General features: G+C 30.5%; 3 protein-coding genes and 2 long non-coding RNA genes across 6 annotated transcripts; 2 read left to right on the top strand and 3 right to left on the bottom strand.

Annotated features, from left to right (window-relative positions):
* Window positions 1–457: 457 nt before the first annotated feature.
* Window positions 458–6,353, bottom strand: LOC114169463. Of its 2 annotated transcripts, none has more exons than XM_028054619.1 (10): window positions 5,553–6,353; window positions 5,228–5,367; window positions 5,029–5,091; window positions 4,845–4,931; window positions 4,488–4,653; window positions 4,002–4,191; window positions 2,509–3,341; window positions 1,415–2,023; window positions 1,231–1,296; window positions 458–795 (listed from the first exon to the last, which is right to left on the bottom strand). In XM_028054619.1, exons 1-10 carry the CDS (start codon window positions 6,105–6,107, stop codon window positions 685–687), a joined length of 2,820 nt encoding a protein of 939 aa, XP_027910420.1. In that variant the 5' UTR covers window positions 6,108–6,353; the 3' UTR covers window positions 458–684. The 2 variants fall into 2 exon arrangements, with proteins under 2 accessions (XP_027910420.1, XP_027910421.1); XM_028054620.1 differs by having other exon boundaries at window positions 5,228–5,364.
* Window positions 6,322–7,290, top strand: LOC114169464. Its single transcript, XR_003600939.1, has 2 exons — window positions 6,322–6,401; window positions 6,514–7,290. It is a non-coding gene; the product is annotated as an uncharacterized LOC114169464 (long non-coding RNA).
* Window positions 7,291–11,846: 4,556 nt separating this feature from the next.
* Window positions 11,847–14,016, bottom strand: LOC114170683. The gene has a single exon (XM_028056210.1). It carries the CDS (start codon window positions 13,883–13,885, stop codon window positions 11,999–12,001), a length of 1,887 nt encoding a protein of 628 aa, XP_027912011.1. The 5' UTR covers window positions 13,886–14,016; the 3' UTR covers window positions 11,847–11,998.
* Window positions 14,017–19,493: 5,477 nt separating this feature from the next.
* LOC114170502 lies at window positions 19,494–21,651 on the top strand. The gene is made up of 3 exons (XR_003601086.1): window positions 19,494–20,487; window positions 21,087–21,142; window positions 21,341–21,651. It is a non-coding gene; the product is annotated as an uncharacterized LOC114170502 (long non-coding RNA).
* Window positions 21,652–24,528: 2,877 nt separating this feature from the next.
* Window positions 24,529–26,747, bottom strand: LOC114169092 (glucan endo-1,3-beta-glucosidase-like). The gene is made up of 2 exons (XM_028054113.1): window positions 26,614–26,747; window positions 24,529–25,636 (listed from the first exon to the last, which is right to left on the bottom strand). The coding sequence occupies exons 1-2, from the start codon at window positions 26,672–26,674 to the stop codon at window positions 24,702–24,704; spliced, it is 996 nt and encodes a 331-aa protein (XP_027909914.1). The 5' UTR covers window positions 26,675–26,747; the 3' UTR covers window positions 24,529–24,701.
* Between the last annotated feature and the right edge of the window lie 237 nt (window positions 26,748–26,984).

Below are 26,984 nucleotides of genomic sequence, written 5' to 3'. Positions count from 1 at the left end.
ATTCAAATCAAATATATTAAACATTTTTAACATAAAATTTTATAAATTATCGTTATTATAAAAGTATTGATTTACATATTAGATACTTAATTGGTAAGTATTTATAAAGTATTTCAAAATATCAAATACGGGTACGTGAGATTAATCAACACATCATAAATAAATGATAAATAAAGAAGCTAAATAGAAATTACTAGATCATAATTGAATGTTCAAATAAAAAGAAAAATGAACATTACACTTTTTTAATGTAGTCAAATTAAACTAACTAATTTTAATCTTAAACATTACTAAAATTTACAATTCTCATTTATTAGAACATGAAAAAATTTTAATTGCTGCCAAAAGAACATCCTACTGATGTACTTCCTTTTCGTCTTTTTGGCAGTGTTTTTATAGCAAACAACACATTATTTACAAGTCATAGATTTTAGATTATAGCAAACAACACACAGTGTTTTTATAGAAACAAGTTAATCTAAACATGCATTTTATATATTATCTATTTGATGTTTATATTTTTTTCACATATTTTTTCAGATGGCTTTTCTCCCCGGGCTTTTGAGCTGAACATCACAACTATTTCAGCCTCTGGAGGAGTTAAGCAATTAACAAGAATGTTTGTCAGTACACCAAGTGTTTGTGATAAGATCCCTGTCATGTGGTGAGAGATTGCAGACAACACTATGATGTTGCAAGTGTAATCCAATAATTTTCCAGGCATAAACTATTTGGAGTGCCAATAATCCGTGACCAAGCCCATTCTTTCTCCTCTGCAAGTTGTAATTCTGCTAACTGCCATAAGTCATGATGTTAGCTATATAACTGTTTAGCAATAAATTTCAGCACAATACCAAAACACCTTTTCAGTATCTTTGCTTGTGAGAAAGTTTGAATTGGCAGGTTTCAAAAGGGCATCACAAATGCCAAAATGGGTGGAATTCATTCAGTCCAGGTATCTTGTATGATGGTGCAAGTTTTCAAGCTAGATATAGTATTATATATTATGGCTCATGCCTTGTAGTGAAAAGTTACAGCAGACAATATAAAAAAGGTTTGACAAATGGGAACTAAAAACGCACAGAACCTGAATCTTTATAACATCCATCCTTCAAGTTTTTCTTTCTAAATAGTTATTCTTTTTAAAGAATGGATGATATATGTGATTATATACTTATAATAAGAGTTTTCCATCAGATAATTGGAATCTCAGTGTGATAAGATTCTTACCCTGCCATCTCTGAGCTCAAATATGACAGAACCTTCAGAAAATGGAATTGGTCTTGTGGATGCCACCTGTGTTGTATAAGATTCAAAGTCAATTCTATGTTATTGTTTGCTCCTTATTTTTTTTGTATTTCAAAGTACAATGATGTCAATTTTAACCAACCAGTAACTATAGACTAACTTTTACCTTAGGTTCACAATTTAAGCTGAGGTCAACAAGGTTATCATTGTCCTTGTTCAAGCCAGATGCACAATTTCCATCAATCTGATCTGGTTTCTCCTCATTGAATCTTCCACTATGTGCTTCAGCAATTTTATTTTCCACATTGGGGAAACCACAATCCTTCCACTTCCATGCACTGTTGTCCATGTATCTCAGGTATACTTTTCCATCTGAGCCTATCAAAAGTAGTTGACTGCCTTCAAAGCTAGGACCAGGTGAACCAACCAGTGTAACACCTTTATAAGGTGTGCCATGTTCTACCCAGTTCCATCCATACCAAGTATTCCACTGGTACTCAACAAGGCCACCTTCTCTTGAAAGCATGAAGAGAGAACCTGAGAGTGATTTTGTTGACGGTCTTATGACTGTTCCAGGAAACTGGGAGAGAATCAAATGTTGAGACTGATAATGCTCATGCCACAGTTCAGTCACTTTGTTATACTGATATAGGCGACCATTTCTTCCAGTGACAAAGACTATATTTTCCCTGAACGATTCCTGGTCAACTATACTCGCAACTTTCACATTTTGAGGATTTTTGCAATCTTTCCATTTAAACCTCCTCATGTACACCTGGGTAAACATGTAAATTTTTACTTCATATCTAGCTAGTGTAGCAGAATTTGACGTCTAAAGAGTTTATTCCCTGAAAATATTAATGTTTAATCCATGTGTGTTGTAAATAAGACTTTAGTTTGACTGCTTTTAATTAATTCATTTCGCTACTTACTTTGTTTTTGTGACGTCGCAAACTTGTGGAAAGACACAAGTTCTTAACGGTTCAAAGGGCAGAGTTACCAATGTTTAAGACACAAACTGCAGAAAATATGGAAGTACAAACATACTTTTGTTAAGAGGCTTACAATCATTGATGTCTTTCTACCTAACATCTTAACCTTTTTGAAGTGTCATTCCATCACACTTCAAACATTTTTTGTCAAGGCTTGTCTCTTAAGTATTCTAACTTCTAAGCAATTAAAAAGTGGATAGGTTGCACCTATATTATCATCTTGTACCTTATGCTTTAGTTTGAGAAAATTGTGTTACTGTTTACCTACCATGAACTGCAGTAATCTTCCATTTTTGCTCACGAAGAAGATTGAATCTTCAGTTGTAGCCCTCCTTGCTTTACCTGGTAGTGTATCCCATGGTTGGCCTCCAATAATGTGTCTCCCCTTCCTCAAAGCAGTGCAATTTTTCCATGCTATGTCGTTATCACTCCATTCTCTAAGGAACAAACTCCCAAATGTATCAACCATAAACAAACTTCCATTATAGCTCCCCACAATACCTCTCATAGCTGAGGAGCTATCATGCTTCAACCATACCCATACATTCTCAATACAAACGTATTCAAAAACCAAACCATCATTGTTTATTAAGAAGAATGACTTGCCTTCATACAACAGTCTCAAACGGAAGTTACTACTAGTCCAGTCATCTGGTAGATTGTATTCTTCTGAAGATTTATTCACTTCACCACCTGTGCCTACAGACAAGTAATAACTCTGTGCTTGGCTTTGTTTTCTCCTACCTGTTACTGAACTTGTTCCTGAATCATTTGACTCATCTTTTGTGCCTATCATACAATTTCTGGGGCCACGTTCTTCTGTACAATATTCTGCATTCCATCCTTCACTCTCTGGCACATCTAATACAGTCCAAATATATTTCATTGATGCTTTCCTTCGAGAGTTTTGTGGTGCAGATGGTCCTGAACTTTCACCACCTATTCCTGCTAGATGCAGTTCTCCAAGTCTACCATCATCTAGTGCATACAGTATCCTCCCAACTTGTAATGGTAATCCAGGTATACCTCTTGCTGCTTTAGCATGTGAGGGATGCTCATGACTTCCCCATGCTTCTGGAAACTGATTATTATGAACACTGCCTGTTTTCATGTGAAAATCAATGTCTAGAATGTAGTATTCAGATAGAAAACTGTTGTTGGAACAGCAATAGTTTGAGTCTTTCACTGATAGTATTCTATGTCTTACATTATTCTGCATATGTGGCTTCAATGAAAAAATATATCTAGCAATTCTTATGAGTAGGAATTGTCACAAGTGTTCACCGATGTTGAAATAATGAATCTAATCCACAAATAATCTTCTTAAGCTGCAACAATCTTTCAGGCTCTTGACAGATTATGAATTTGATTACATAACAGTTAACCATCAATTGATTACTCTTGGTTCCTAATTATCAAACAGCTAAAGTGAGGTAAACTATGCAAGAGATACAAGCAAAGATAGCTGGGAATGACAATTGTCTCTTATTTACTTCCTAAGTATAGGGATCAAATTTCAGATGGATGATAGGTTTTGGTGATGGTGATTACTATTCCAATTGTTTACTTAGTTGTTACTGGTGAAAATCAGAACATTATGTCTCACAAACTCCTCTGTGTATTGATAGATAAAGAATGAAACTGAAAAATCCCAAATAATAAAGTTCATATTTAGTGAAATCAAGGTGTTAATGTAATCATAGAAGTAAATATCAATCATGGATAAAAGTTAAACAGATTTAGAACAATTGGATGACTGACCTAATTGTTTTGGCATTTGATATTCAAAAACAGATCCAGCTGAAGTAGTAAAAAATAAAGAAATGAATGCTTCACTTGATTCATCTTGCAAAGCTGGTGTAATAGATGTCAAAGTTTGCTGTTCAGGACTTCCATGAACTACCCATTTCCACTTCCTTTGATGTAATCTTCTCTCCACCAAAGTGCCTTCCTGTACAATTATCATTTCTTTCATGGTATCCAAGAGAGACAGGGTTTTTAGATTCTTAAAGGGCCTCATTAAGATGAAATTCTAAATTTTAACAAGATGCTCAGTTGGTTTATGAAGTTAATTGGAACAATGGTTTTACTTGACATAATTAATTTTAGTAAAGCTTATTCTTCTCCTTACGAAGACAATTAACTGGGCATCAACTTGAGAGTTTTCACCAATATCTTCCTGATTACTATTGCACTCATATTCTGATAATGGAAAATATGTTCACAAAATACTTTCTTTAACAGTACCTTGGTTAAAAGAAACAGAGATTCAGAATGATCACCACTTAATCCATTTAAAATGCACCCTTTAGACGGAATCAAAGGTGAAACTTTTGCTGTTTTTTCTTGCCATATATGCTTCCTCCAGGACGGTTTTGATTTTCGATTATACTCAAAAAGATCTCCCGAAGAGCTACATCATCATATCATCAGTTAAACATGTTATACTCCAAAAAGGTGAAAAATGATGTCTGATACTGTTTAAAGACAACACGGTGGTCCATGAAAAGAAGGAAAAGAACAATGCATTTCAACTTTGTTTTCTGTCTTTCTTTACTGTTGTATTTACGAATCAAAGAGTTTCAAGCAACACACATCACCCACCTTATGGTGTATACAGCTTCTCGTGCAGAAGCAACAGCAGCTATTGCTGCAACATTTGCTCCAGCTGGTTGGCCATGATTTGTCCATCTGTTCTATAGATATTGGCAAAATAGGACCGAAATTAGTAATATTTGCTTAGGATTTAACTTATGTACATTTATGTGCTCCGAAACTTGAGTTTTACCTTGGAGACTCGACCACATCAAGTTCTACAAGAGTTCCATTCTTTGTGCAGAAATAACCTCTTCTGTGGACAATGCAACAACACAAACGAGACATTAAGAGCTTGATAGGTTTCAGACTTTAAGTAAGCACCAAATTCAAATACATCCTTGTGTTTTATGTGTTTGATCTCAGAAACTAAAATTTCAATATGTACTCACTGCCCATCATCTGAAACCACACCAGACTTCATTAATGTCAAAGTATTTCTCTCCTGTTCATTATCTGTAATTTGACCAAGTGCAGGTGAGAATTCAACCCAAACTGGTTGTGAAATTTCACCAAGTTGAAAATGCATCTGCTAAAATAAACAAAGTCAGCAGAGAAGTGAATGATTAAAGTGAATAATCAAATCATATTGGTGAGTGATTAAAATTGCTTGCCCAGTTGACAATCTATATGCATGTAGTGTTTAAAATGTATCCTAATAGAAGAGTGGATATATATTCTGAATGAAATATAATTCTGAGAACTGATATATACAACCTGATACAGAGTTCCTGATTCAGATAAAGCAAGAATCATCTGACCGATGATAAAAACTGCCACCGCACGTCCTGCTGATATTGGCAAGTCATGAGGGGCCATCACCCATTCCAATCCATTCCAAAACCTCTCATAGATAGACCCACTTTCACCAGTGATCCACACAGATGTCTCAGACATTTTGGTCAGTGAAACTCTCTTTCTCAGAGGCATCAGAACCACATCCAAGGGCCCCACAACTCCTACTTTATCATCTTTTCTGTCCAGTCTCATCTTTTTGTCATCAAATCCCTGTTCTTGATCCACGCTTTCTTCCCTTGTGTTCACCTTACCACACAAACTATCACCACCAGATATGAGATCACAGGGCAGTTGCACTTCAACCCATCTATCAGCTTCTTCACTGAACTTCCAAAACCTATCTGTTTTCTGTTCAAACCTTCTATTACTCTGCTGAAACAGCTGATAAGGACAGCATGAAGCACAACCCACACCAGTACAAAAGCTCACAGACAAGAGACCCCATAAGCCACATATCAAATGGAACACTGACATGGTGGCATGGGGAGCCAAGCCAGATATCAGAAACTCCAAAAAGTCAGAATTTGTAAGATATTCTAAGGACAAGTTTGGTAGTTGTGTGCCACATGAGGGTTCCCCATATGGGTCATGGATATAAAGGCTTGGATCATCCAATCAAACAGCTCAAATTTATTGGATACATGGTTTTTTCATAGCCTCCCAGTAAAAGGGTATTTCACTATACTAGATATGAATATATTGGTGCAGGGATGAAAAGAAAAGAAAAGAAAGTATTTTGTGGGGTACTATGTAGTAGCAGAGGCGCAGGTATTGATTCTCATCTCATATCATAACTACCTCATATGGCTTCTGTTTATTTTCGTCAACTTTGAAGTTAATTCTTTGATAAAATAACATGAAACAACCTTTTTTCACGCAGCGGTTTAACCACCATGTTTCTTTCTTTCTACATCAAAAAGGGTAAGTTGAGTTCTCATCCATTCCAAGTAGCTGCTTTATCTGACCAACTTGTGATGATTTCCCTCCCTTGATTCTATCATCACACTGATGTTTAAGGGATAGATTTTGATGAAATTGTTTGTTTGTGTTTGTAAAGTAATGCTATTGAGATTCTATGGTCGACTTTTACTATTAGGAAGACTATGAACTCCTCTGGCTCTACCTTGACATAGATGCAGCAACCAACAACTAGCTGAGAAAAATAATATTATGATATATGGTAACTGTCATTGGATCATGAGAACCCTCCAACCGATGGCTCTGATATTCTGTTGCACTTTGACTATGTGATTAGAAAACCTTACAAGTTTCGTATCAGAGGGTTTTCTGAGAGCGATACATTGATGACCTCAGATACCATTAATTTTCTTTTGAAGACATTTAGTGTTGAAAAGGACAATGAACACATCACCATTGGGAAGTGGTTGGCCTAATAAGGCATTACTCACAAACGTACATAATGTACTACTCAGGATTTTACTGCTTGTAACAACACTTTGGCTGTTTAATCTTATTCTATGCTAAGGAGTAATAACATCATAGGACTCTATAAACTTTATTAAAAGACAGTGAAACTGCCGAAGAAGTTGTTCCTGTTGCCTACGCAATTCCATCACTGTCACTGTCACTGTATCAGTTACAAATTAAGATCATGCAGAATAAAATCATTCACTGTAACTTTTATGCTCCAAAAAAATCCAAATTTATGAGTTCTAAATACTTATCGTAAAAATCTAACCTTTTTATTCATATTTATGGAATTTGACACCCTTCACGGCCCCACACCACACGTGATAATCGTTGGTGCCCTTTTTCTTTATACGATAACACGTGCTAATTGTTCATCGTGGGCACATAAGAAACTCCTTCTCTTGTGTGAAAATATGAATACTTTTTCTTTAGCAGGAGATAGTATCTGAAACTTTTATTCAGTGTTTGGTTAATTTCTTCTCACAGATCGTGTCATTTCAGAGTGATTTTCTGTTCTGGTTAAGGAAAACAGATGTTGGTTGAAATTATGAATACTGAGTGTGTTTTGGATAGAAATATTTTTAGACATGATTTTGATAATCCTTCATTGTTATAGTAGTTATAGATATAATTTATTATTGTTATATTCTAAGAAATTTTTGTGTCACGTTAAGGTGAAAATGATTTGTAAATAGTATATCTAGTTTGGATTACTAAAAGAAAACTTTTCATAACTAAATTATTAAATTTTTAGAACAACCAGTTTTATATTTAAACTCGTGAACAATGCAAGTATAAATTTTAAATTTTAAATCACAAATAATGTCAATTTATTATATATATTGAAATTGTATTTATTTTTATTTATTTTTCTCGGTGAATCTCTAAAATAAAAATTAATTAATCATGATTTTCAAAAAGTGTATTTTATCAAATGATAATAGATATATTTAAAAAAAATTATATTATATTTATTTGTAGGGTTAAGTATGTTTTTTAGTCCGTGAATTTTGATCCAAAATTGGAATTCGTCAATGTTCAAAATTTCGATACATTGTGGTTATTGAACTTTAAAAATGAATGAAATGTGTGTCGAACGTTTTTCATGTTAGTATTCTAGGTATTTATACAGTTTGACACATTTCTGATTCAATATCTACATATGACACATTTTCGAGTGAATATATACTATGAGACACATAAAAAGATTAACCTAATTTGGTTAAAATGACTATATTCATTCATTTATTAAGTTTATGGACCAAAATATATTGAAGTTACGGACATGGACGAATTCCAATTTTGAGTCAAAGTTCAATGACTAAAAATATACTTAACCCTTACTTGATTACAATCTATTTTGATTGTGTGAATGAGTTCCAAGTTCTAAAACAGACAATATTTTGGATGAGATAATTGACAGTAACAATATTATCTCAAGAGACTTGAGGTCAAAATATTGATGACGACTATAAAAGCAAAAACTGTTTCAGATCTTGATTAGTGATTTGTTGGTATACTCAATAATTTCATACAACTTAGGAGTAGAAGTTAAAAACAATTTAAATACAATTTTATCTTATAACTCTCTGCACATTTTAAAAACAAAATCAGAAAAAAAATTATAGAATTTAAATACTTACCATTAACTCTAACAATATCGTAATGATAGAGGTCGAAAAATAACCTACTTTAAAATTTTAACAATATTTAGAGTGGGTTATTGTGTCTAAGGTTAAATTTACTCCATTTGTTGCCAGAAAGTATACTCCAATATTATCTTTAAAATTGTGAAACTCAATCACCAAAATTAACTTAAAAAGAACCTAAGTTAGTGTAAAAGGACATAGTTATAGATAACCTATTACTAGGTCGGCCTAGTCAAAATAGTGGTACTTCACTATTAGTCTTTTTCAAGTTTTCATAGATCCTTAAATATACTCACAGCATCAATAAATGTTAACTAACACCACAAATTAGTTTACCAACAATAACATTTAGTCTGTGAAAGTTAGAGATATCTGAATTTTCTATATTAAATTTATCTTTAACGTGAATAAATAAGGACAAATCTACTTTTGATTTTATTTAAAGTAAATCATGATTTGAACCCACTTAATTATTTTTTTCAAGAAACTCACTTAAACTTTAAAACAACGGTGCTGTTGCAACATTCCATAAAGGTGTTGGGCATCTCAATTTTTTTTATATAACACTTCCACTTCCATGATTGTAGCACCTTTTATATATACAACGTTTTTCAATAGTCTATTACTAACTTCTTTCGTAAATAAGTAATTTTTTATTTGTTTGTAAGTTTAAGATTTCAATTATGATTGTTTTTCTCTTCTCTCTCTCTCACAGTTATACCTTGTTTTCTTTAATTATTTTATACAATATATTTGGAAAACAGATCACTTAATTTTCCACGTAGTAGGTAAGATCGAATAGATTACGATTTTATTTTGTGTATTGATTTCAGTATTCAAATCTATGACAGACAACAAAAATTATCATTTGAAGAAATTCAGAAATCATAAAAGTTTGAAAAAAATCGTTTGACACCGTTTAACAACTATTTGACAATTTATATAAAAATAAAATAGTTTTAACAAAAGTTAATTTTTATATTTTTAAAAGAAAAAGAAAGTAAATAATTATGAAAATAATTTCAAATAGTAATAAAAAAAATGATGTAAGTGTTCTAAAAATTTAGATAAGTGGCGAGAAAAAATTGACTAATATTTTGGTTATATAATCAGCAAATACTAAGCTACTTAGATTGACTCGTGACATAGAAATTCAGGAATAATTATGGACAACACAATTTTTATTTATTTATCTTCTGAGAAAAAAAAAAGCCTTTAAATTATGATATCTAAACCTCCAATCATATATATATATATATATATATATATATTTATTTATTTATTTATTTGTGGAAGAGTTTTGGTGATCGCGACTCATGAGCACAAAGATAAAAGACAGCTTTTGCATGCAATTCCATTAATTTTCCCTTGCATCCCATATAAAAAGAAATTTTGTTTTTTCTCTTTCAGGATTTTGAATTATATAATTCAGAAACTAAAAATGGCTTTTGAATAAGTCAAAAATGAATTCCAAAAGTTAAAAAGAAATAAGAAAAAAAAACTTTTGGGTTGTACCGTCTCAGAGTTATTTGACCTCTGAATTACATAACCCATAATTCATTTTTGACTTCCAATTTACGCAGTCCAAAAGTCATTTTCAATTTTCAAAAGTAACTTCTGAATTGTACAGTCCAGAAAGAGTAAAAATAGAATTTTATTTAGATGGAGGTGCAGATAACAATTTATGGAGGTGCGGAAGAAAGTATCAGATAAAACTACTGGGAACAACCCAATTAAGAGTCACTATCTAAAAAGCCCATTGATAATAAATTTGGTTCAATTTATATAAAATGCAAAATACATGTATACAATAATAATAAAATAATTTCTTTTAGTATCCAGAAGAATAGTATTTTATTCACAAATATCAATTGAGAAAATAAGTTTGTTGGTAAATTAAAATAAAATAAAATTGGTATAAGAAAGTGTTTCACTGGGCCCCATATTAGATGCCAAAATATTATAGTCAGAAGTTTAAAACCCCCTTAAACTAAAGTTTTTAGCATTAATGTCTGGTCTATTCTCTATTGGCTTTCCACTTATTTCCTTAATTATGTCCTTTTGTCCACTATTATTGAATTTTATTATCTTAATGAGATATTTTTTTATGATATTCATTAAACAAAATTGTGGTTTGAACCAAGATTTACCATTTGACCCCACACCTTTGATTTTAAGGATAAAAAGTATCATTGATGCTCTTTACTGTAATACTCATCGATCACTAAATGTTAGAAAATGTTAGAGTGAAGTGTTACATAATAGAGTATTTTGCTTAAATTATGAACAAAGAAAATGAGGGGATGATGAGAATACAAAAGAGGTCACAATAGTAGAGAAAGTGATCACAAATTTAACAACAGTCTATTATGTTATCTCAATAGAAGAATATAAAGAATGATGATAAACTTACTATTGATACGCTAAAATGTTTTCTTGTGTTCATAAACAATTCATATGAGAACTAAGATCACAACTTCAATTTTTATTAAAACAATTATCGAAAAAGAGAAAAAGGTTGTTATGGATTGGCATCTATCATCCAATAAGGCCCAAGCTTATATCAATGAAAATGATGTTAAAGTTTATAGAGTAGTTCAGATTAACTTAGCTTTCATTAGATTCGATACAAGAAACCTCTAAAGTCTGAGGTAATTTTAGTTAAAAATTCTATTCAGAATAATACAGTCCATGACTACAAATGTAGGATAAGTTGAAACAGTAACCTTGGAATCTTAATTTCCAAGAACATGTAGCAAAGTATCGATGACAGCAATATAATCACCATTTTTAGTGTAAAAGATGCAGTTCTGCTCCCTATCTGATCATGCACAACTCATTTTTAGTGTTCTAACTAGTAAGAATGACACACCATGCTTAATTATCAATCTCGGAGCAAACTAGGAAAACGCTATAGCAAGAGTTGACGGTTGACACAAATGTGAAGAAAAAAACATTAATCATGCACCAATGAATGGAAGGATGGAAGGATGGATGAATTGTGATTGGAATGAATATGAGTAGTATAATGGTTAGGGAAAGAAAAAAGGAATTTCCTCTCTTGTCATGTCCACTCTAATTTGAAAACATGTGTTATGCTTTCATTACGTGTGTAATGTGTAGATAAGATGTATTTTAAGCAGCCTAAAATATTATCATTTCTATAGGAGAAAAAGGTATATACAGAAGAATTTCCTGAACTCTAACCATTCCGATTATCTTCATAAAGTATGAAGAAAACCACAACTGCAGAGAAAAATTGATTTTATTACCTATCTATCTATATCAATCCCTTGCCTTCTTCATTCTTCTTATTAGAGATTCTATTGAAGCTTGGATTCTACTTCCTTCTGTTTGCATCACTGCTTGAGACACCTCCTGAAGATGCTGAATCCCACGACCCAAACTGGCAATAGATGGGGCGGCAGGGAGAGACTCAACAGCACACTCAATCCCATCACCGTACAAAAGCAAGCCTCCACAAGTTCCAATACTGCCTGCAAATGTGGCCCAAGGCAAGAACCCAACAGGACGCACCTTTCGCTTCCTCATTATTTCATAGAAAGCCGTTCTCATGACTGAAATACTGGTTTTTTCAGCAGAAGCTATAACACTGTGAGTAACAACTCGAATCTTTTCAGCAGATAATGCTGTCTTCATGATACCGGAGGTTTTGGCTCCAGAAGTTGCAAAACCTGGAACCACAACTTTTGATTGGCCAAAGGCAAAAGCCAGGACTTTCTGCATCTGGCTGAGACCAATTTTAAACGAAGTTGGAATTTTGAAAGTAACTACCTTCACCAGCGTTGATGCTGGGACTACTTTGGTCAGCGATGAAGCTCCTAAAACTGCTGTCGCTCCAGCCCCTACTGCCACCATAGGCTTATCTGTTAACAACCGCTTCTTGTCACTGTGATTCAACATCACCCCTTTACCTTCAGAGTTTGTGATCAGTTCCCCTACCAGGTCCTTGACTTCAACAGGAAGAGGAGTATCCCAGTGTTTCCTGAGTCCAGCCAAGGCACTAGCATCTACCACTGCCACAATGGTCTTAAACTTATCACTCTGGCTCCGAATCGCCTGTGCCAAGAGTGCATGCGACTTGTCATCAACCGGAAGCTCCGAGAACTCAACCTTATCTGACTTAGCCGCACTTTTCAACCCCTTATTATTCAGAGCAATTCTTAGCACTTCAGCAGCAATTCGGAAAGTATAGACCTCAGAAACAGTTCTCTTGTCAAGAACCTCTCCTCTATTCACATCCAACAACATCTTCTGCACATGAGCCAGGGCCTTCCCAAGCGACGGAAGATCACGAAATATACTACACAAATCCTCAAGCAAAGGGTAAATAGACCTGGCAAAACCCGGGGTCTCATAACTAGTTAATGGCTGAATTTCTTCATCACCCCCCTCCAAAACAGAACTACCATTAACACTACTAAGCAAAAGCGGATCCAAATAACCAGACATAGCCTTAACCAGCATCCTCCTAAGTTCCTCATCAAGAGAAAATCTCTTCAGAGCCGAAGGAGCCCAAGAAGCAGCATGCTTCTGAGGAACCAAGCTATTAACAAAACCTCGAAAATTACTCCCCCTATCAACTCCACCCCCAGAATTGCTATCATTATCACTATTATTATCCCTATTATTACTATTACTATTACTATTACCCCAACAAGAAGGAGACTCTATAACAAGAAAAGACGAACCAACATCCTCAGAAGCCCTCTTGGCAGCCAACAAGGGGCCATGGAAACTGGTCCCGAAAATCTCCCTCAGCACAAAGTTACCTGCAACATTCTCGTACATGTCCCTATCAATTTTATCAAGAAAACAACGTTTGATTACCCCAAAAGACGAAGTCGGTAACGGAACAGAGGACTCTTCAGACTGAAGCTGGTAGAAGGGGGAAACCCCAGCCTGCACCAAAACGGCGTCGGGTTTGATCTCCCTGATAAGGCATTCGGCATCGGAGACTGATCGCTCCGACAAATTCAAAGCAGAGAGAATGTAAACAACCGATTGGTTTTGCGAATCACGCACCGCATACACGAATTGCTTCGTCTGTTCGGGGATGCTCAGTTTCTTCACCAGTTCCTTCGATTCTCTCAGCTCGTCCACTCGGAATGGCCACAGGTTTTGCAGATTCCAAAACCATTCAATCCCCATTCTGAGAACCTAGAACGATTCTCGAACGAAGAAGGTGGATTCAGCGTATGATTAAAATCGATTACTATGATTTCTTTTCGCAACAAAATTCAGAGTTTCGTTTGACTGGGGAGGTTTTGTTCAAATCACAATACAAACTCTACATATAATTTTTAGTTATAGTTTAAACATTATTTTATACTAATAGACTGTGTTTATATTTTATTTATTTATATATATATTTATTTATTTATTCATGACGTTTATAATTTCAATAATTTTTATACTTTCTGCTATGTATTTTTTTTAACGCACTAATTATTACTATTATTGATTTTAAAATTATGCATTATTTAGAAGAGATGCTACAAAATAAAATTTTACATGAAAAAGATATTACGCAAAAAAAGTTGAAAAAAATAACGAAGTAATTATATATTTCACATTTTTAGAAATAAATTATTTTTTAGGAAAAGCTATTAGAAATTACAACGTTAAACCATTATTGGAGTTTTATCTCAAAATTTATTCATCCTACTACTATCATTAAGTTTATTTCACAGTTTTCTTATGTGAACAAATTTTACACACGATACTTATTATAAACTTTATTGAATAACAAAAATTTAATATTTAAATTATTCAGGCTAACAGCAATAAAAAATAATATATATATATATATATATATATATAAACATTAATACCCCTTAAATTTATTAACAATAACAACTAAATATCCCTTAACAACCATTACAACTTAGTAATATATAGCGAACAAAGAATTTAAATACGATAAATAACAAACTTTTATTTTACACTATTTTCTTAAATAAGTACATCATAATCAAACATATTAACTTCTTAATTTAAAATACAACATAATTGATTTATTATAAGAAAAAAAATAACAATTACGTTATACAATAATTAAATTGTTTGCATATTCTACACATATTTACTCTGAACTATTTTCTTTTTAAACTACAACATTAGCATTTTTTTTATTCACTTCTTACACTAATTTTCTTTCTATACTAAAGTAATATAATAATCGTGCTTAAAATATTACATAATTTCACACCTAATAAATGAATTAGCAACTTTTTAGTTTAACTTATTATATTAAAATAAAAATATGTTGACTTCCTATAAGAAAATTATACACTATGAAACTAAAATAATTTGAAAAAAATTCAAGAATCTCACAATCAATTAACTGTCAACCTCGATAACCAAATATTTATAATACAAAATTGTACTCTCTTAATTTATCTAACATCACTATGTTTTATTCTTCTAAAATTCATTATATTTTATTGTTCTAAAATTCTAAATCATAATTTTCTTCAGACTACAAAATCTCATACCAAAAATCCATACTACATTAACTTTCTTTATGTTCCCCATCAATATTTGAAATATTACTATCACATTTTGTAAAAGTACTTTTTTTCCTTGAAAAAATTAACAATATTTTCTTTTATCTAATTCTAACCATAATATATATATATATATATATATATATATATATATATATATATCACTGATTTTTTATAAATTTTTTTTATTATATTGAGTGATTATTGATCAACATTTTCATTTTCTTATATATCTAGCTCTTATAACGAAATAAATGAGTCAATTAAAAGCTAAAATTAAGGAGATGGAAGAAGTAATCAGTCATCTTGTTGAAATAAAAAATCAAACAAAAAGTTCTTAAATAGAAATAAAAAATATTTTAACTATGGAACTTTTTAACATTAAATCAATTAAGAACACTTAAATTTATAAGATATTTAAAACTTAATTAAGCTTTCATTTAGGCATATAATAATTGTCCACAAGTTTAACAAATTTGTTAAGATTTTCTGATGGTATTTTTGAATTATTGTCTATTTTAGAATTTAGAACATAAAATTATTTTATGATTTTTTGTTCTTAAAATACGCAGAGAATAAAAAAATAAAGAAGCATTTAAAGTGACATTGACTCCTAAATTACTTAAAACGATCGAATATGATTACCATATTTACATGTAGTCTAAATAATATTAACTTTTGCACTTTAGAAACTAGACTAGAAGTTTCAAACAAATGATAGTATATGTTACACCTAGAGTTAAATATGATTTTGTCCCTTAAGTTTCAGTGAATTTTGGAATTAGTCTCTCTTTGAAACTTAATATCAATTTAGTCATTCATCTTTAGAAATGTATGAATTTAGTCCTTCTTACCAAATTTTGTTAATTTTATTTGACATTTTAAATGCATTTTATGATAATATTTAAGTTAAAATTGAAACGAAAGTCTGTCAAATAGTGTAAATAATTCAAATACTATCACAAAATGCACTTGAAAAAACTTAACAAAATTTGGTAAGAATGACTAAATTCATACATTTCTAAAGATGAATGACTAAATTGATATCAAGTTTTAAAGATAGACTAATTCCAAAATTTACTAAAACTTGAGAAACAAAAACATATTTAACCCTTATATATATATATATATATATATATATATATATATATATATATATATATATATATATATATATATATATATATATATATATATATATATATATATATATATATATATACACACACACACGTTGTTTATGTCCACAAACCAAATTAGGCCAGTTATTGGTCAACCACTGTTAACAAGTATTGTTCTTGAAGTTTATGCTCTAAGATGAATATACAAGTTTTTATGCTATAAGATAACATTCTAAAAATCAAGATATGATTTTTCAAGCACAAATAACACACAGAATCCTCAATTGACAATTGACAGCAATTTATCTAAATTACAATTGGATATAATCAAAATACTAACCATCCTCATTCCAGATAAAAATTTGGATGTCTTCCAGAAAAATCGTTTTAAAATAAATTAGCGAAAACACAATTGAAAACATAATTGCAATAATATATGTGTGTTTATATTTTTTAATTTTTATAAAAGTTTAACTTAAAATTAATAAAAAATATAAAATGTGTATAAAAGAACTTTTAAAAGAACTTATTAAAATAAAGATTAAATCATTTCAGAGGTCTCTATTTTTGTAGCGAAATCTCAAGTAGGTCCCCCATTTTTATTTGACTAAATTGAGTCTTATTTTTGAAAATTCGTTGCAATCGGTTTCTTTCCGTTAGTTGTCCAGTAACGGTGCTAATTATGTGCCATGTGTCAGCACATGGTTTTTTTGATTTTTTTTTTATTTTTAATTTTTTTTATAATTTTAAAAAATAAAATAAAATTGTCACGTGTCAATCTGACATTGTGCCACGTGGCAGAGACAGTGTGATGTGGTAGTGACAGTGTCACGTGTCACTATTGGATGTCAAAAGTCTCACTATAGTCCCTGCATTTGTTATTTTTTCTCAATTTGGTCCCAATTTTTTTAAAACTGAATCAATTTCATCCCTATATCAAATTTAATTTGTATATAAATTTACAATGGTATTTTTATTATAATTGATATCTTTAACAAAATTAAGTTTATTTAAATGTATATTTTGTATTGAACTTTATTTAAATATTGTTTCAAATATTTATATATCAATAATTTATAGACAAATGTTAGAATTGTTATAATTATTTTTTTAAAATTTTATATTTGAATTTATAAAGTTTTTATTTTTAAAGCAACCTTAACATTTATCTATAAATTATGGATATATGAATATTTAAAATAAAATTTAAATAAATATCAGTCCAAAATATACATTTAAATAAATTTATTTTTGTTAAAAATATCAACTATAATAAAAATACCATTGTAAGATTTATATAAAATTTAAATTTGATAGAAGATGAAATTGATTCAGTTTTAACAAAATTGGGACCAAATTGAGACAAAATAACAAATATAGGGACTACATTAAGACTTTTGACATCCAATAGTGACACGTGGCACTGCCACTGCCACATCACCTCGTCTATGTCACGTGTCACAATGTGCCACGTGGCACAATGTCAGATTGACACGTGACAATTTTATTTTTTTAAAAAAATCAAAAAAATTAAAAAAATTAAAAAAACCATGACACATGACACATAATTAGCACCGTTACTGGACAACTAACGGAAAAGAACTGATTGCAACCAACGAATTTTAAAAAATAGAGACTCAATTGAGTCAAATAAAAATGGATGGACTTACTTGAAATTTTGCTACAAAAATGGAGACCTCTGAAATGATTTAACCTAAAATAAAATAAATTTTTAAAATAACAATTAAAAGTAAATTATTTATAAAATAATTAATTTTTTAAATAATAATTAAAAGTAAAATTAGAATAACGAAATATAAACCAAATTAATAATATATCTATTGTTATAGATCATAATTGAAAGTATTATATTGAAGAGAAGGACAAAGTAGCCCTTCATTTTCTAACAGTTATACTTCATTTTATCAATTTTAGGATAACTGTCCTATTACTCCTACCCTACACCCAATCCTGAATTTAGATTCTTCACTACTGGTGCGGAAACACGTACTGTACTGTGCGGATGTGGAGGTACGTTGATTTGATAAAAAAAAATAGTAAAATATAAATTAATTTACATTTTCTTTAGATAATTTTTATAGATTTTATAGATAAGTTTTTTTTTTTATTAAGATAATTGTTTTAATTTTAAAAAGTTGTTAAATTTTAAAAGAACTTTCAAATTAGAAAACTGTTAAATTAAGAAAAAGTTCTCTTAAATAAAATTTATTTTTAAAAGTTATTATTTAAAAGATAAAATAGAAAGTGAAATATGAAAAAAAATTACATAATTATATTTATTAGTTTTCCGTGTGTATATATTCACTTTTTTTATGATAAAAAATAACAATAAATTATTATTATTATAATTATAAAAATAAATTTAAATAATTTTTAGTTTTTCTGTGAATAATAAAGTTTTAATTTGTAGTTTTTATGTGCACCTAATTTGTACTTCTACTTAATAGTTATTTTAGTTTAAAGAAAAATGAAATTTTATAAAATTATCACTATAAAATTAATTAAATAATTTTTTAATTTATAAAAATAGTTAAAATATAGAAAAAAAATTGTGTACACTAAAAAAAAGTGAATTATCTTTATATAGCGGGATAGATATTGATTTTTTTTTGTACTCATAATACACCAATTTCATATTCTAAAATATTTTAAAAATATTTTAAATTTGTATGAACTAAAAGAGTTATATTATAAAAAATTATGTTTTGACGAGATTTTTTTTTGACAACTTGAAAAAAATTTCCATAAATAAAATTAAAATAAATAAATCTTTTATTTTTAATCTAAATAAAGTAATAAAGTTGTACATTTTTACTTAAATGGATAGTTTGTCAAAATTTGTTAAAGTGTATTTTCTTTATATGATATCATTTTAGGGACACTTTTAGAAAAAATTATAAATAATTAATTTCACACTAATTAAGAAATTCAATTAATATAATTTAATTTCACTAATTTCTATAATTTTTTTTAATTACCTTTTATTCAAAATTGACACCATCAACAACAAGAAAAGAGCCATAAAAAAATAGAGTAAGTTTCTATAAAAGAATTCAAAACCAGAAATAGGAGTAGTAAGTATACATTAATATGAGTTCCTCACAGCAGTTCTGAACAGTTTTGGCTAAGATGAAATAAATGGCGCTAAGTCAAACAAGGCAAGGCAAAAAGCCAATAACATAGCCAAAAACTCTGTGGTGCATTGGAAAGGGGAATCATATTTGATGTTCTTATTGAAAGTTGAACCCCAACATTATCAAACCCAACCACCCTCATCAAGTTAAGCACAAGTGACACATAATTCGGCAACCCATTTGATTTTACCAAAATTTTGGCGCATTGAATTTGCATGGTCGTTGCAGTGCAGAGACAAAGATGGGTCCAGATGAAGAATTGATTCCTTTTCCCTTTGTAACTTCCAATGTGACTGAGACGCCTATTATCTGTTTGATGCAAAGTCAAAGTAGACTAAGATGACTTACAAGAAAATGTGGCCTTTGTGAGTAAGCAAAGCACACATTCACTCCACAAAGTAATCTGATTCCTATGCATGGTTAGCAGTGAGAGGACAAGCAAACAGAAAGTTTCACATCAATGGTTCAGCAAATCTTTGTACTTCACTTAATGTTGCAGATTTAGTTACCTTCAAAGGAAGGTGGTCCAAATGATGGCCATTCAGAATTGTGACACTCCTCACACTGCAAGTCATGTGCCATCCTCCACCACAACAATCATTCAAAACTCCTTCATAAACAATGTCCAACCCTAGCTTATTCCACCCAAATCAAATGCTCATCACATCACCCTTTCTTTCTTTGTTTGTTTCATACAAACTAATAAATGAAAGAGCCTGAAAAGTGGGTGAGTCATCAGTGAAGACAAGGAGTTAAAGGAAAAGGGTCCCCTCTTTTCTTTCAATTCTGTAATAATTGTATATATGTGTGTGTACAAAAGCCATGGGTTACATGCAGATTTACTCAGAAGCTCCAGAGAAACAAAGTGTGTGTGTGTGAAGTGTGAATTGAAGATAACGTGAAGTCCTTGGAAGCCAAATCCAAACATACACAAAGGTGTATGTAGTTTATCTTTTTTCTGCTTTTTGGTGAGATTCACTTTACTGCTTCATTGATTCACATGCTTCATTCATGCGTTTTCTTGTTTTAATTTCTGGTATCTCTCTTCATCTTGGAAAAGGAAACGGTTGTCCAGAATATCATATTCTCCTCTCCTTTTTAGAAGAAAAGAAGTAAAATGAAACAATTTGGAGTAAACGTAAACCCTTTTGTGCATGTAAGCATTGGAACAAGAAAAAGAAAGACAGAAACCTCAGTTTCATGTTTTGTTCTTTTTCTGTGATTTGTTCTCTTGTTCTTCCCTTTATTGTGAGCTCTAGAAAAAGCATTATGGGTAGGTTGGTTGGTCTCAGTGGAAGAGAAAGTTGATAAAAAGTCCAAGAAAGGGTACACGCGTCTCATTACAGATGGGACACGTAGCTTCTTTTATACAACATTAATTCTGAGTTTGTCATGCATTAGTCTTTGACTATGGATGACTCGGAGACAGAGTTAAAGGGTTTGAAGTTACAACATTAATTTACATTTATTACATATGTTGTTGGTCGGTGGTTGCCACCCTAATTCCAGATAGAATAATGACAACTCGTATAAATTGAAGTAAATGTTCTGATGTTGTGATATGCAGTAGTAGTAGCAGCATGGAAGCAATTGAATTTGGTTTATCAAATGGCACAGCTACAGGTATTCATTTCTCTTGAAATTTTAGTTTATAAACACAACTTTATCATTGAAATTTAGCACCATTTCTTCAAGATTTGTGATTGGCCAAATACCCTTTTGTTCACATGATATTTTTCTTGTTTTATATTCTTTCTCTCTCTTTTTTAACTCAGAAATCACATTGTTGTATCTTCTGACAAAATGTGTCACCTCAATTAGGTAGCAGAGATGCAGAAGTGCATGCCTTGCAGAAAGCTCAAGACGAGAAGAGTTTGAAAATTCAAGAGCTGAAGAAACAGATTGAATTGACAAAGTGTCGTTTGGAAAAGAAGAAGAAAGAGATTAGTGAGGAGAAAATGGAAGGTTTCAATGCCCTAAGCAAGAAATATAGCAGTCTGAGAGAGGAATACAATGGAATGTTAGCTGAGAAATTAAGGAAATCAAAGTAACTCTCAAATTATTAAGCCTAGCTGAGATTATTGTTAGCTTCATATGTATTTATCAAATCTAATTAAACTTATGTTTCTCAATGTTGTTTCTATTTTCTGTTTCATGAAATGATACTAATACTTTGGTTCTATCAAAAGAGAAGAAAAAATAGATAATAAAATATAAGAGAGATTGCTCTTTGACTTAGAACAAATTGTGCTCACATCTCAAAATATCAATTTTATCATTTAAAATATAATTATGTTATTTTTACAAATTTTTTATCAAATCGTCTATATTTATTTTTTTAATCAAATTCATTAATATATTTAACCACTATTTTGGGTGATGGACCACAATGTCCATTAATGGAATTAACGCTAACATTGGAAATAATTGCAAACTAATTAAGTTGTATACTACTCTTCTTCATGGAAACTTCTTAAAACCTCTCTCACAATGGCTTAAAGATTATGTAATTGCAAACTGATTAGTACATATAATTAAAATTACTTTTATCTTTTAAGTCTTATTATATGTATTGTTTCTAGGGTAATAAATATGCAATATTACTGTTTACCTGTGATTAATTAATTGTGCTGATTCAAAATTATATTGGGTGGATTTTATTTATGAAAGTAATAGAGTTGAAATGTCCTACCACGTGATTAATTATGTTGATTCAAGATGATTTTAGGTAACATATTGAGATAAGTCTAAACTTTGAGTAATATTACTTTAGCTTAGGATTGTTGTACTATCCCTCTTATAAATATGTATCAATTTTCACTTTCTACATCTACATGACACTAGTTCAAACATCAAGTAGGAATTTTATTTCAATATTGAATGAAAAATCATGCCTTTTTCCTTAACAATTATTTATAAATGTTACTTTCAACAAAAATAATCTGTGTTTTAATGTAATTATAAATATAAACAAATCATATATATTTAATAGAGTATTTTTTTTCAAATTATTTAAATTCATCAATAATTAAATCAAAACTAAAATTAACTATTTTTTAATATAAATAATCATACTGTGTATATTATGTGCATAAAAATTATCTCTATTTTATTTTGAAATATTGTTTTGATAAATCATTACAGAAAAAAATTTCAATTTAAGTAGAATTTATCTTGTATTCTTGTCAAATATTGTCATAATTAAAATATGATAGATAAGAACAATCACATCTTCAAATTTAAATGGTTAAGAAGCTCCACAGTCAAATATTGAAGTTAAAACTTTAAACTATTTTTTTAATATGATATTGATAACTTATTAAAAAAAGTAATAAATAATAAAAAGTGAGAAAATAAGTAAAAAAATTCATTATAAATATTTTTACATTTTTTATATTTTCAAATTTAATAGTTATTTGAGTTTTATCTTTACCAAAAATAATTTATTGAATACTCGTTTTTTAAAACAATAGAATATTTTATCTATAAAAGTATATAAAGGAATATCCTCTTTTATGTCAATATTTAAATTTTTTTGTTTTATCTTTAATTATTATTTTTAAAATTAATTATTTTATAAATAATTTGCTCTTAACTGTTATTTTAAAATCTCTTTTGTTTTTAAGCGTTATGTTGAAAAATACACATTTTATTTTCAAATTTAACATTTAAAATTTATTTTAATAATTAATTATATATTTTGTATTCATCTTAAATTTTTTTTATGAAAATTAAGAAAATTCCGTGCGATCGCTAGTTGTATATTAATGATAATAGAAAGGTTTGGGGACATGCCTCTTATAGTGTAACTAAGATGCTAGAAGCCTGAAATTTGTATGACACAGAATTGCATGTACAAGAAGACTTGACTTTTGGCCGTCAATTATTTATAAGAGTTCAAAATTTGCCTTTAAATTCCAACCACTTATTTCTCTCTTCATTATTTCATTCACCACGATCCTTAATAGTGACACATAGCATATTAGTCAACTATAGACTTTATGTAAATGAAGCTTCTTATTAAAAGAAAAATGATTTTGCTCTGGTTTTTGGAAAAAATATGTATTTTGAATACTCTGCTACTTGGAAAACTTTAAAGAATATGATATTTATTTATCTTTTTTGAATATACAATTGCATCATTAATGTAGCAAATGAACTCAATCAAGGAAAACAACAATAAGTAAACTACTTCATGGATCTAAATCAATGTAACAAATTTATTAATTTAATATATTAGTCTTTTATTTCAGTGAACATGTCCGATTGTGAACTTTACTTATAATCAAAAACCTATTTAAATTTCGACTTATATAAATGTAATGAATTTTGCACGTTATGTGGAAAATACGAAATGATCATAACAAAAAAAGGGCCTACATTATTTATGTTATAAGTTCAACCGTCACATTTAATTAGGCGACTTTGAACTTGAAAATAGTTGCAAAGTTCTACTTTCCGATCAAAATCTTCAATCTAGATTATAAGATACTACAAGTAGAAATCAACTTTGTAATATACTTGTTCTTTGTTCTAATCAGGTTAAAAAAAAATCTTAATTTAATTTTATAGTCAAAATTTCAAATCCAAGACTAACCTTATTTTTTAAGTAAACGATGAGTTCAACAAGATATATATATCAATTTATTTTCCATATGATTGATCATGTCACCTTATTTCTCAAGAAGACTTTATGGTTTTAAAATTTTATTCAATGTCACACACTAAGCTATATTAAACTTACTATAAAATGAAATAATTAGTATTAATCAAAACTTTGATTAATTTTATATTATATTACATTTGTTTTTTCTTTTCGAATTTCTCTGTTTGTTGTAAAAGCTTATTCAAGGAGTTAAGAACATACACAGTTTTAATATACGTGGTGGTGGAACCGTTGACGAACGTATCAACATCAGTTTGTCGCATTCTCGTTTATTTCCAAGTTGATGACAAAGAACGAAAGTCACAACACACAAGAATGGAATTAGAACATTAAAACATCAAGATAAACATGAAAAGATTCTGAGACATTCATTAATAATTAGGTTTAGGAACATCATGACATGCACTTATTATATATCTCAGTACATTGTCGGTGCATATTATTAGACATCTTTATTCTTATGATTATTGTAACAACACCGAGTTTATTATTATGATCATTGATCAATAACCTGTTTCAATTGAAACCGAGTTGGTATTTTGGTGATTTGTCAGGATTGAAGAGACCGAAGTGTCTCTCAGTTTCTGCACCATCCTTCTGGTTTTCATCGAACATGGCAAAGAGATAAGTCTCTATGGGTCCATTAGGCCTCTTCGGGGTGCCACCCTTGGCATGAGTAATCAAATTCCTGTAATACGTTCCTGCGTTGTCAACACTGGCTCCGACATCACCTTCCGATGGCCACCCACTCTCCGACACGACAACCTCAACATTCGATTGTCCTATTTTCTCAAGAGCCGCGTACAAGGAATCCAACGATGCATCGAACAGGTTTTGGTACCCAACTTCGTTGTTGCCTTGTTGCGTAAACAAGGCGTAATCAAGAGTAATGCTTTGCTGGTTTTGAACGTAGGCGAAGTAAGGGTACACGTTTGCGAGAAGCGGGGCACCGTTTTGGGCTAAGAAGTTTACGATCGGAGTTATGTATGAAGTTGCATCGTCGCGGAAAACGCCGTCGTTCGGTGGGTAGGAGTTGCCCAGTAGAGAGGTGTCTATGGCGGTGGAGACTTTGATCTGCTCTTGCAAATTGGCTGAGGAAATTGCGGTTTGAATGCTTTGAAGTGCCGGAAGAACTGAACCTGCTAAAGCGTCGCCGGAGGGAACTTCGTTGCCGACGGCAATGTACTTGAAATTGACGTTTGAATAGGGTGTTACGTACTTGTTGACCCAATCTGAGGCACCTCCGGCGTCGGTGACGGATTGAAGTTGGTCATTGGGAACACCGAGTATCACTTCTATGTTTGATCCTCCGAGAGCTTGAAGGGCACCTTCGTCGGGGTAGTATAAACGGATTTTGCCAATTCCGTTTGATTTGTAGAGATCCACCACTTCTTGCCTTGGTGGTAGATTGTCTCCGTTTGCTCCGTAACACACACCAATGGATTGTGCCCCTACATCATCACACACACACAAATATTAAGACACGTATCTACGTCAATATTATTGTCATCATTTTTTTTATATTGATATTAATATTGTCATTTTTTTTTAATTTAAATCGTTAGTAGTTAGTTTTTCTTAGGGGAAGAGTTTATATCAATTTATTTCTCCCACCTTTTTATAGACCCTTTCAAATTAATCTTATTTCTCCACAGATCGAATTCACGATCTTTCCCTCCTATCTCTTTTCTTCTTTCTAAATGCTAGATCATCTTATCGTCCTTATAAATTATTGTCATCATAAAAATATAACTGATTTATAAATTAGATGTTTCATTAATAAATATTGATATAAAGTATCAAATATAAATATGCATCGAACATGAATAGGTGATCAAAATTGAAGTATTGAAGTGTGTCAAAGTCAACAAGATGTGAGTCTAAATCACATCTAAATGATTGACGCCACTTTTGCCTCAAGGCTTTAATATTACTTACGAGTCTTTTCAGAAATAATCATCGAGAGAGACATAACACTAATAACTAATGCGACATTAGTTCATTAATAGTTAATAGGACAATGATATTTTGATTATTAAATTTTGACAACTTTTTCTTATAACATGAGGTTGTATTTTCTAAGTGGTTTTAGAATATTAAAAATGAGTAAATGGAAAGATGAAAAATCATTTAAAAAATATTACATAAAATTATAAGAGAAAATTGTCAAAATTTAGTAGTCAAAAAATCATTAATAATGATTCAATTTGAAACATATATCATTCTTTGTTGTTAATTTGAGGTTATTTTAACTTGATGGTCTGAGTCAAAATTCTTTGGAACAAAAACACAAATTAGAGACTCATCGCAAGAGAAGACTCATGTGTGTATATATATATATATATATATATATATATATATATATATATATATATATATATATATATATATATGTATGATTGAAAATAAAGAGAGAAGAAATATAAACCAGTAAGTAGCACTGCAGTGGAAGATAATACTGCAAGAAGCAGCAGCAATGTGGCAGACATGGCTCTTGAGAAGAACTAAAAAAATTGATTACACTCACAAAACTATGTATGAACTAAGCTCTCAAACACTAAGTGATAGGTATATATTTTGCTCCACAATCATGGACTATTTATAGAAGAAATGTGGTGAAGAGTCGGGAGAAGTTGGATTACTACATGCAAGACTTTTCGTGGCCCCGTCAATCACTCCATAGAAAAACAAAAACGATATATAATTAATAATGAGTTAGTTATGTATTCACTTTTAATGCAATCTAATTTCCTTAAGTTAAGACACAGGTTTATTCGCTGATGGCTTTGAACATTCTTA

The sequence above is a fragment of the Vigna unguiculata genome, chromosome 11, assembly GCF_004118075.2.
Source record: "Vigna unguiculata cultivar IT97K-499-35 chromosome 11, ASM411807v1, whole genome shotgun sequence".
Lineage (NCBI taxonomy): Eukaryota > Viridiplantae > Streptophyta > Magnoliopsida > Fabales > Fabaceae > Vigna > Vigna unguiculata.
This window is presented reverse-complemented; position numbering and strand designations above follow the sequence as displayed.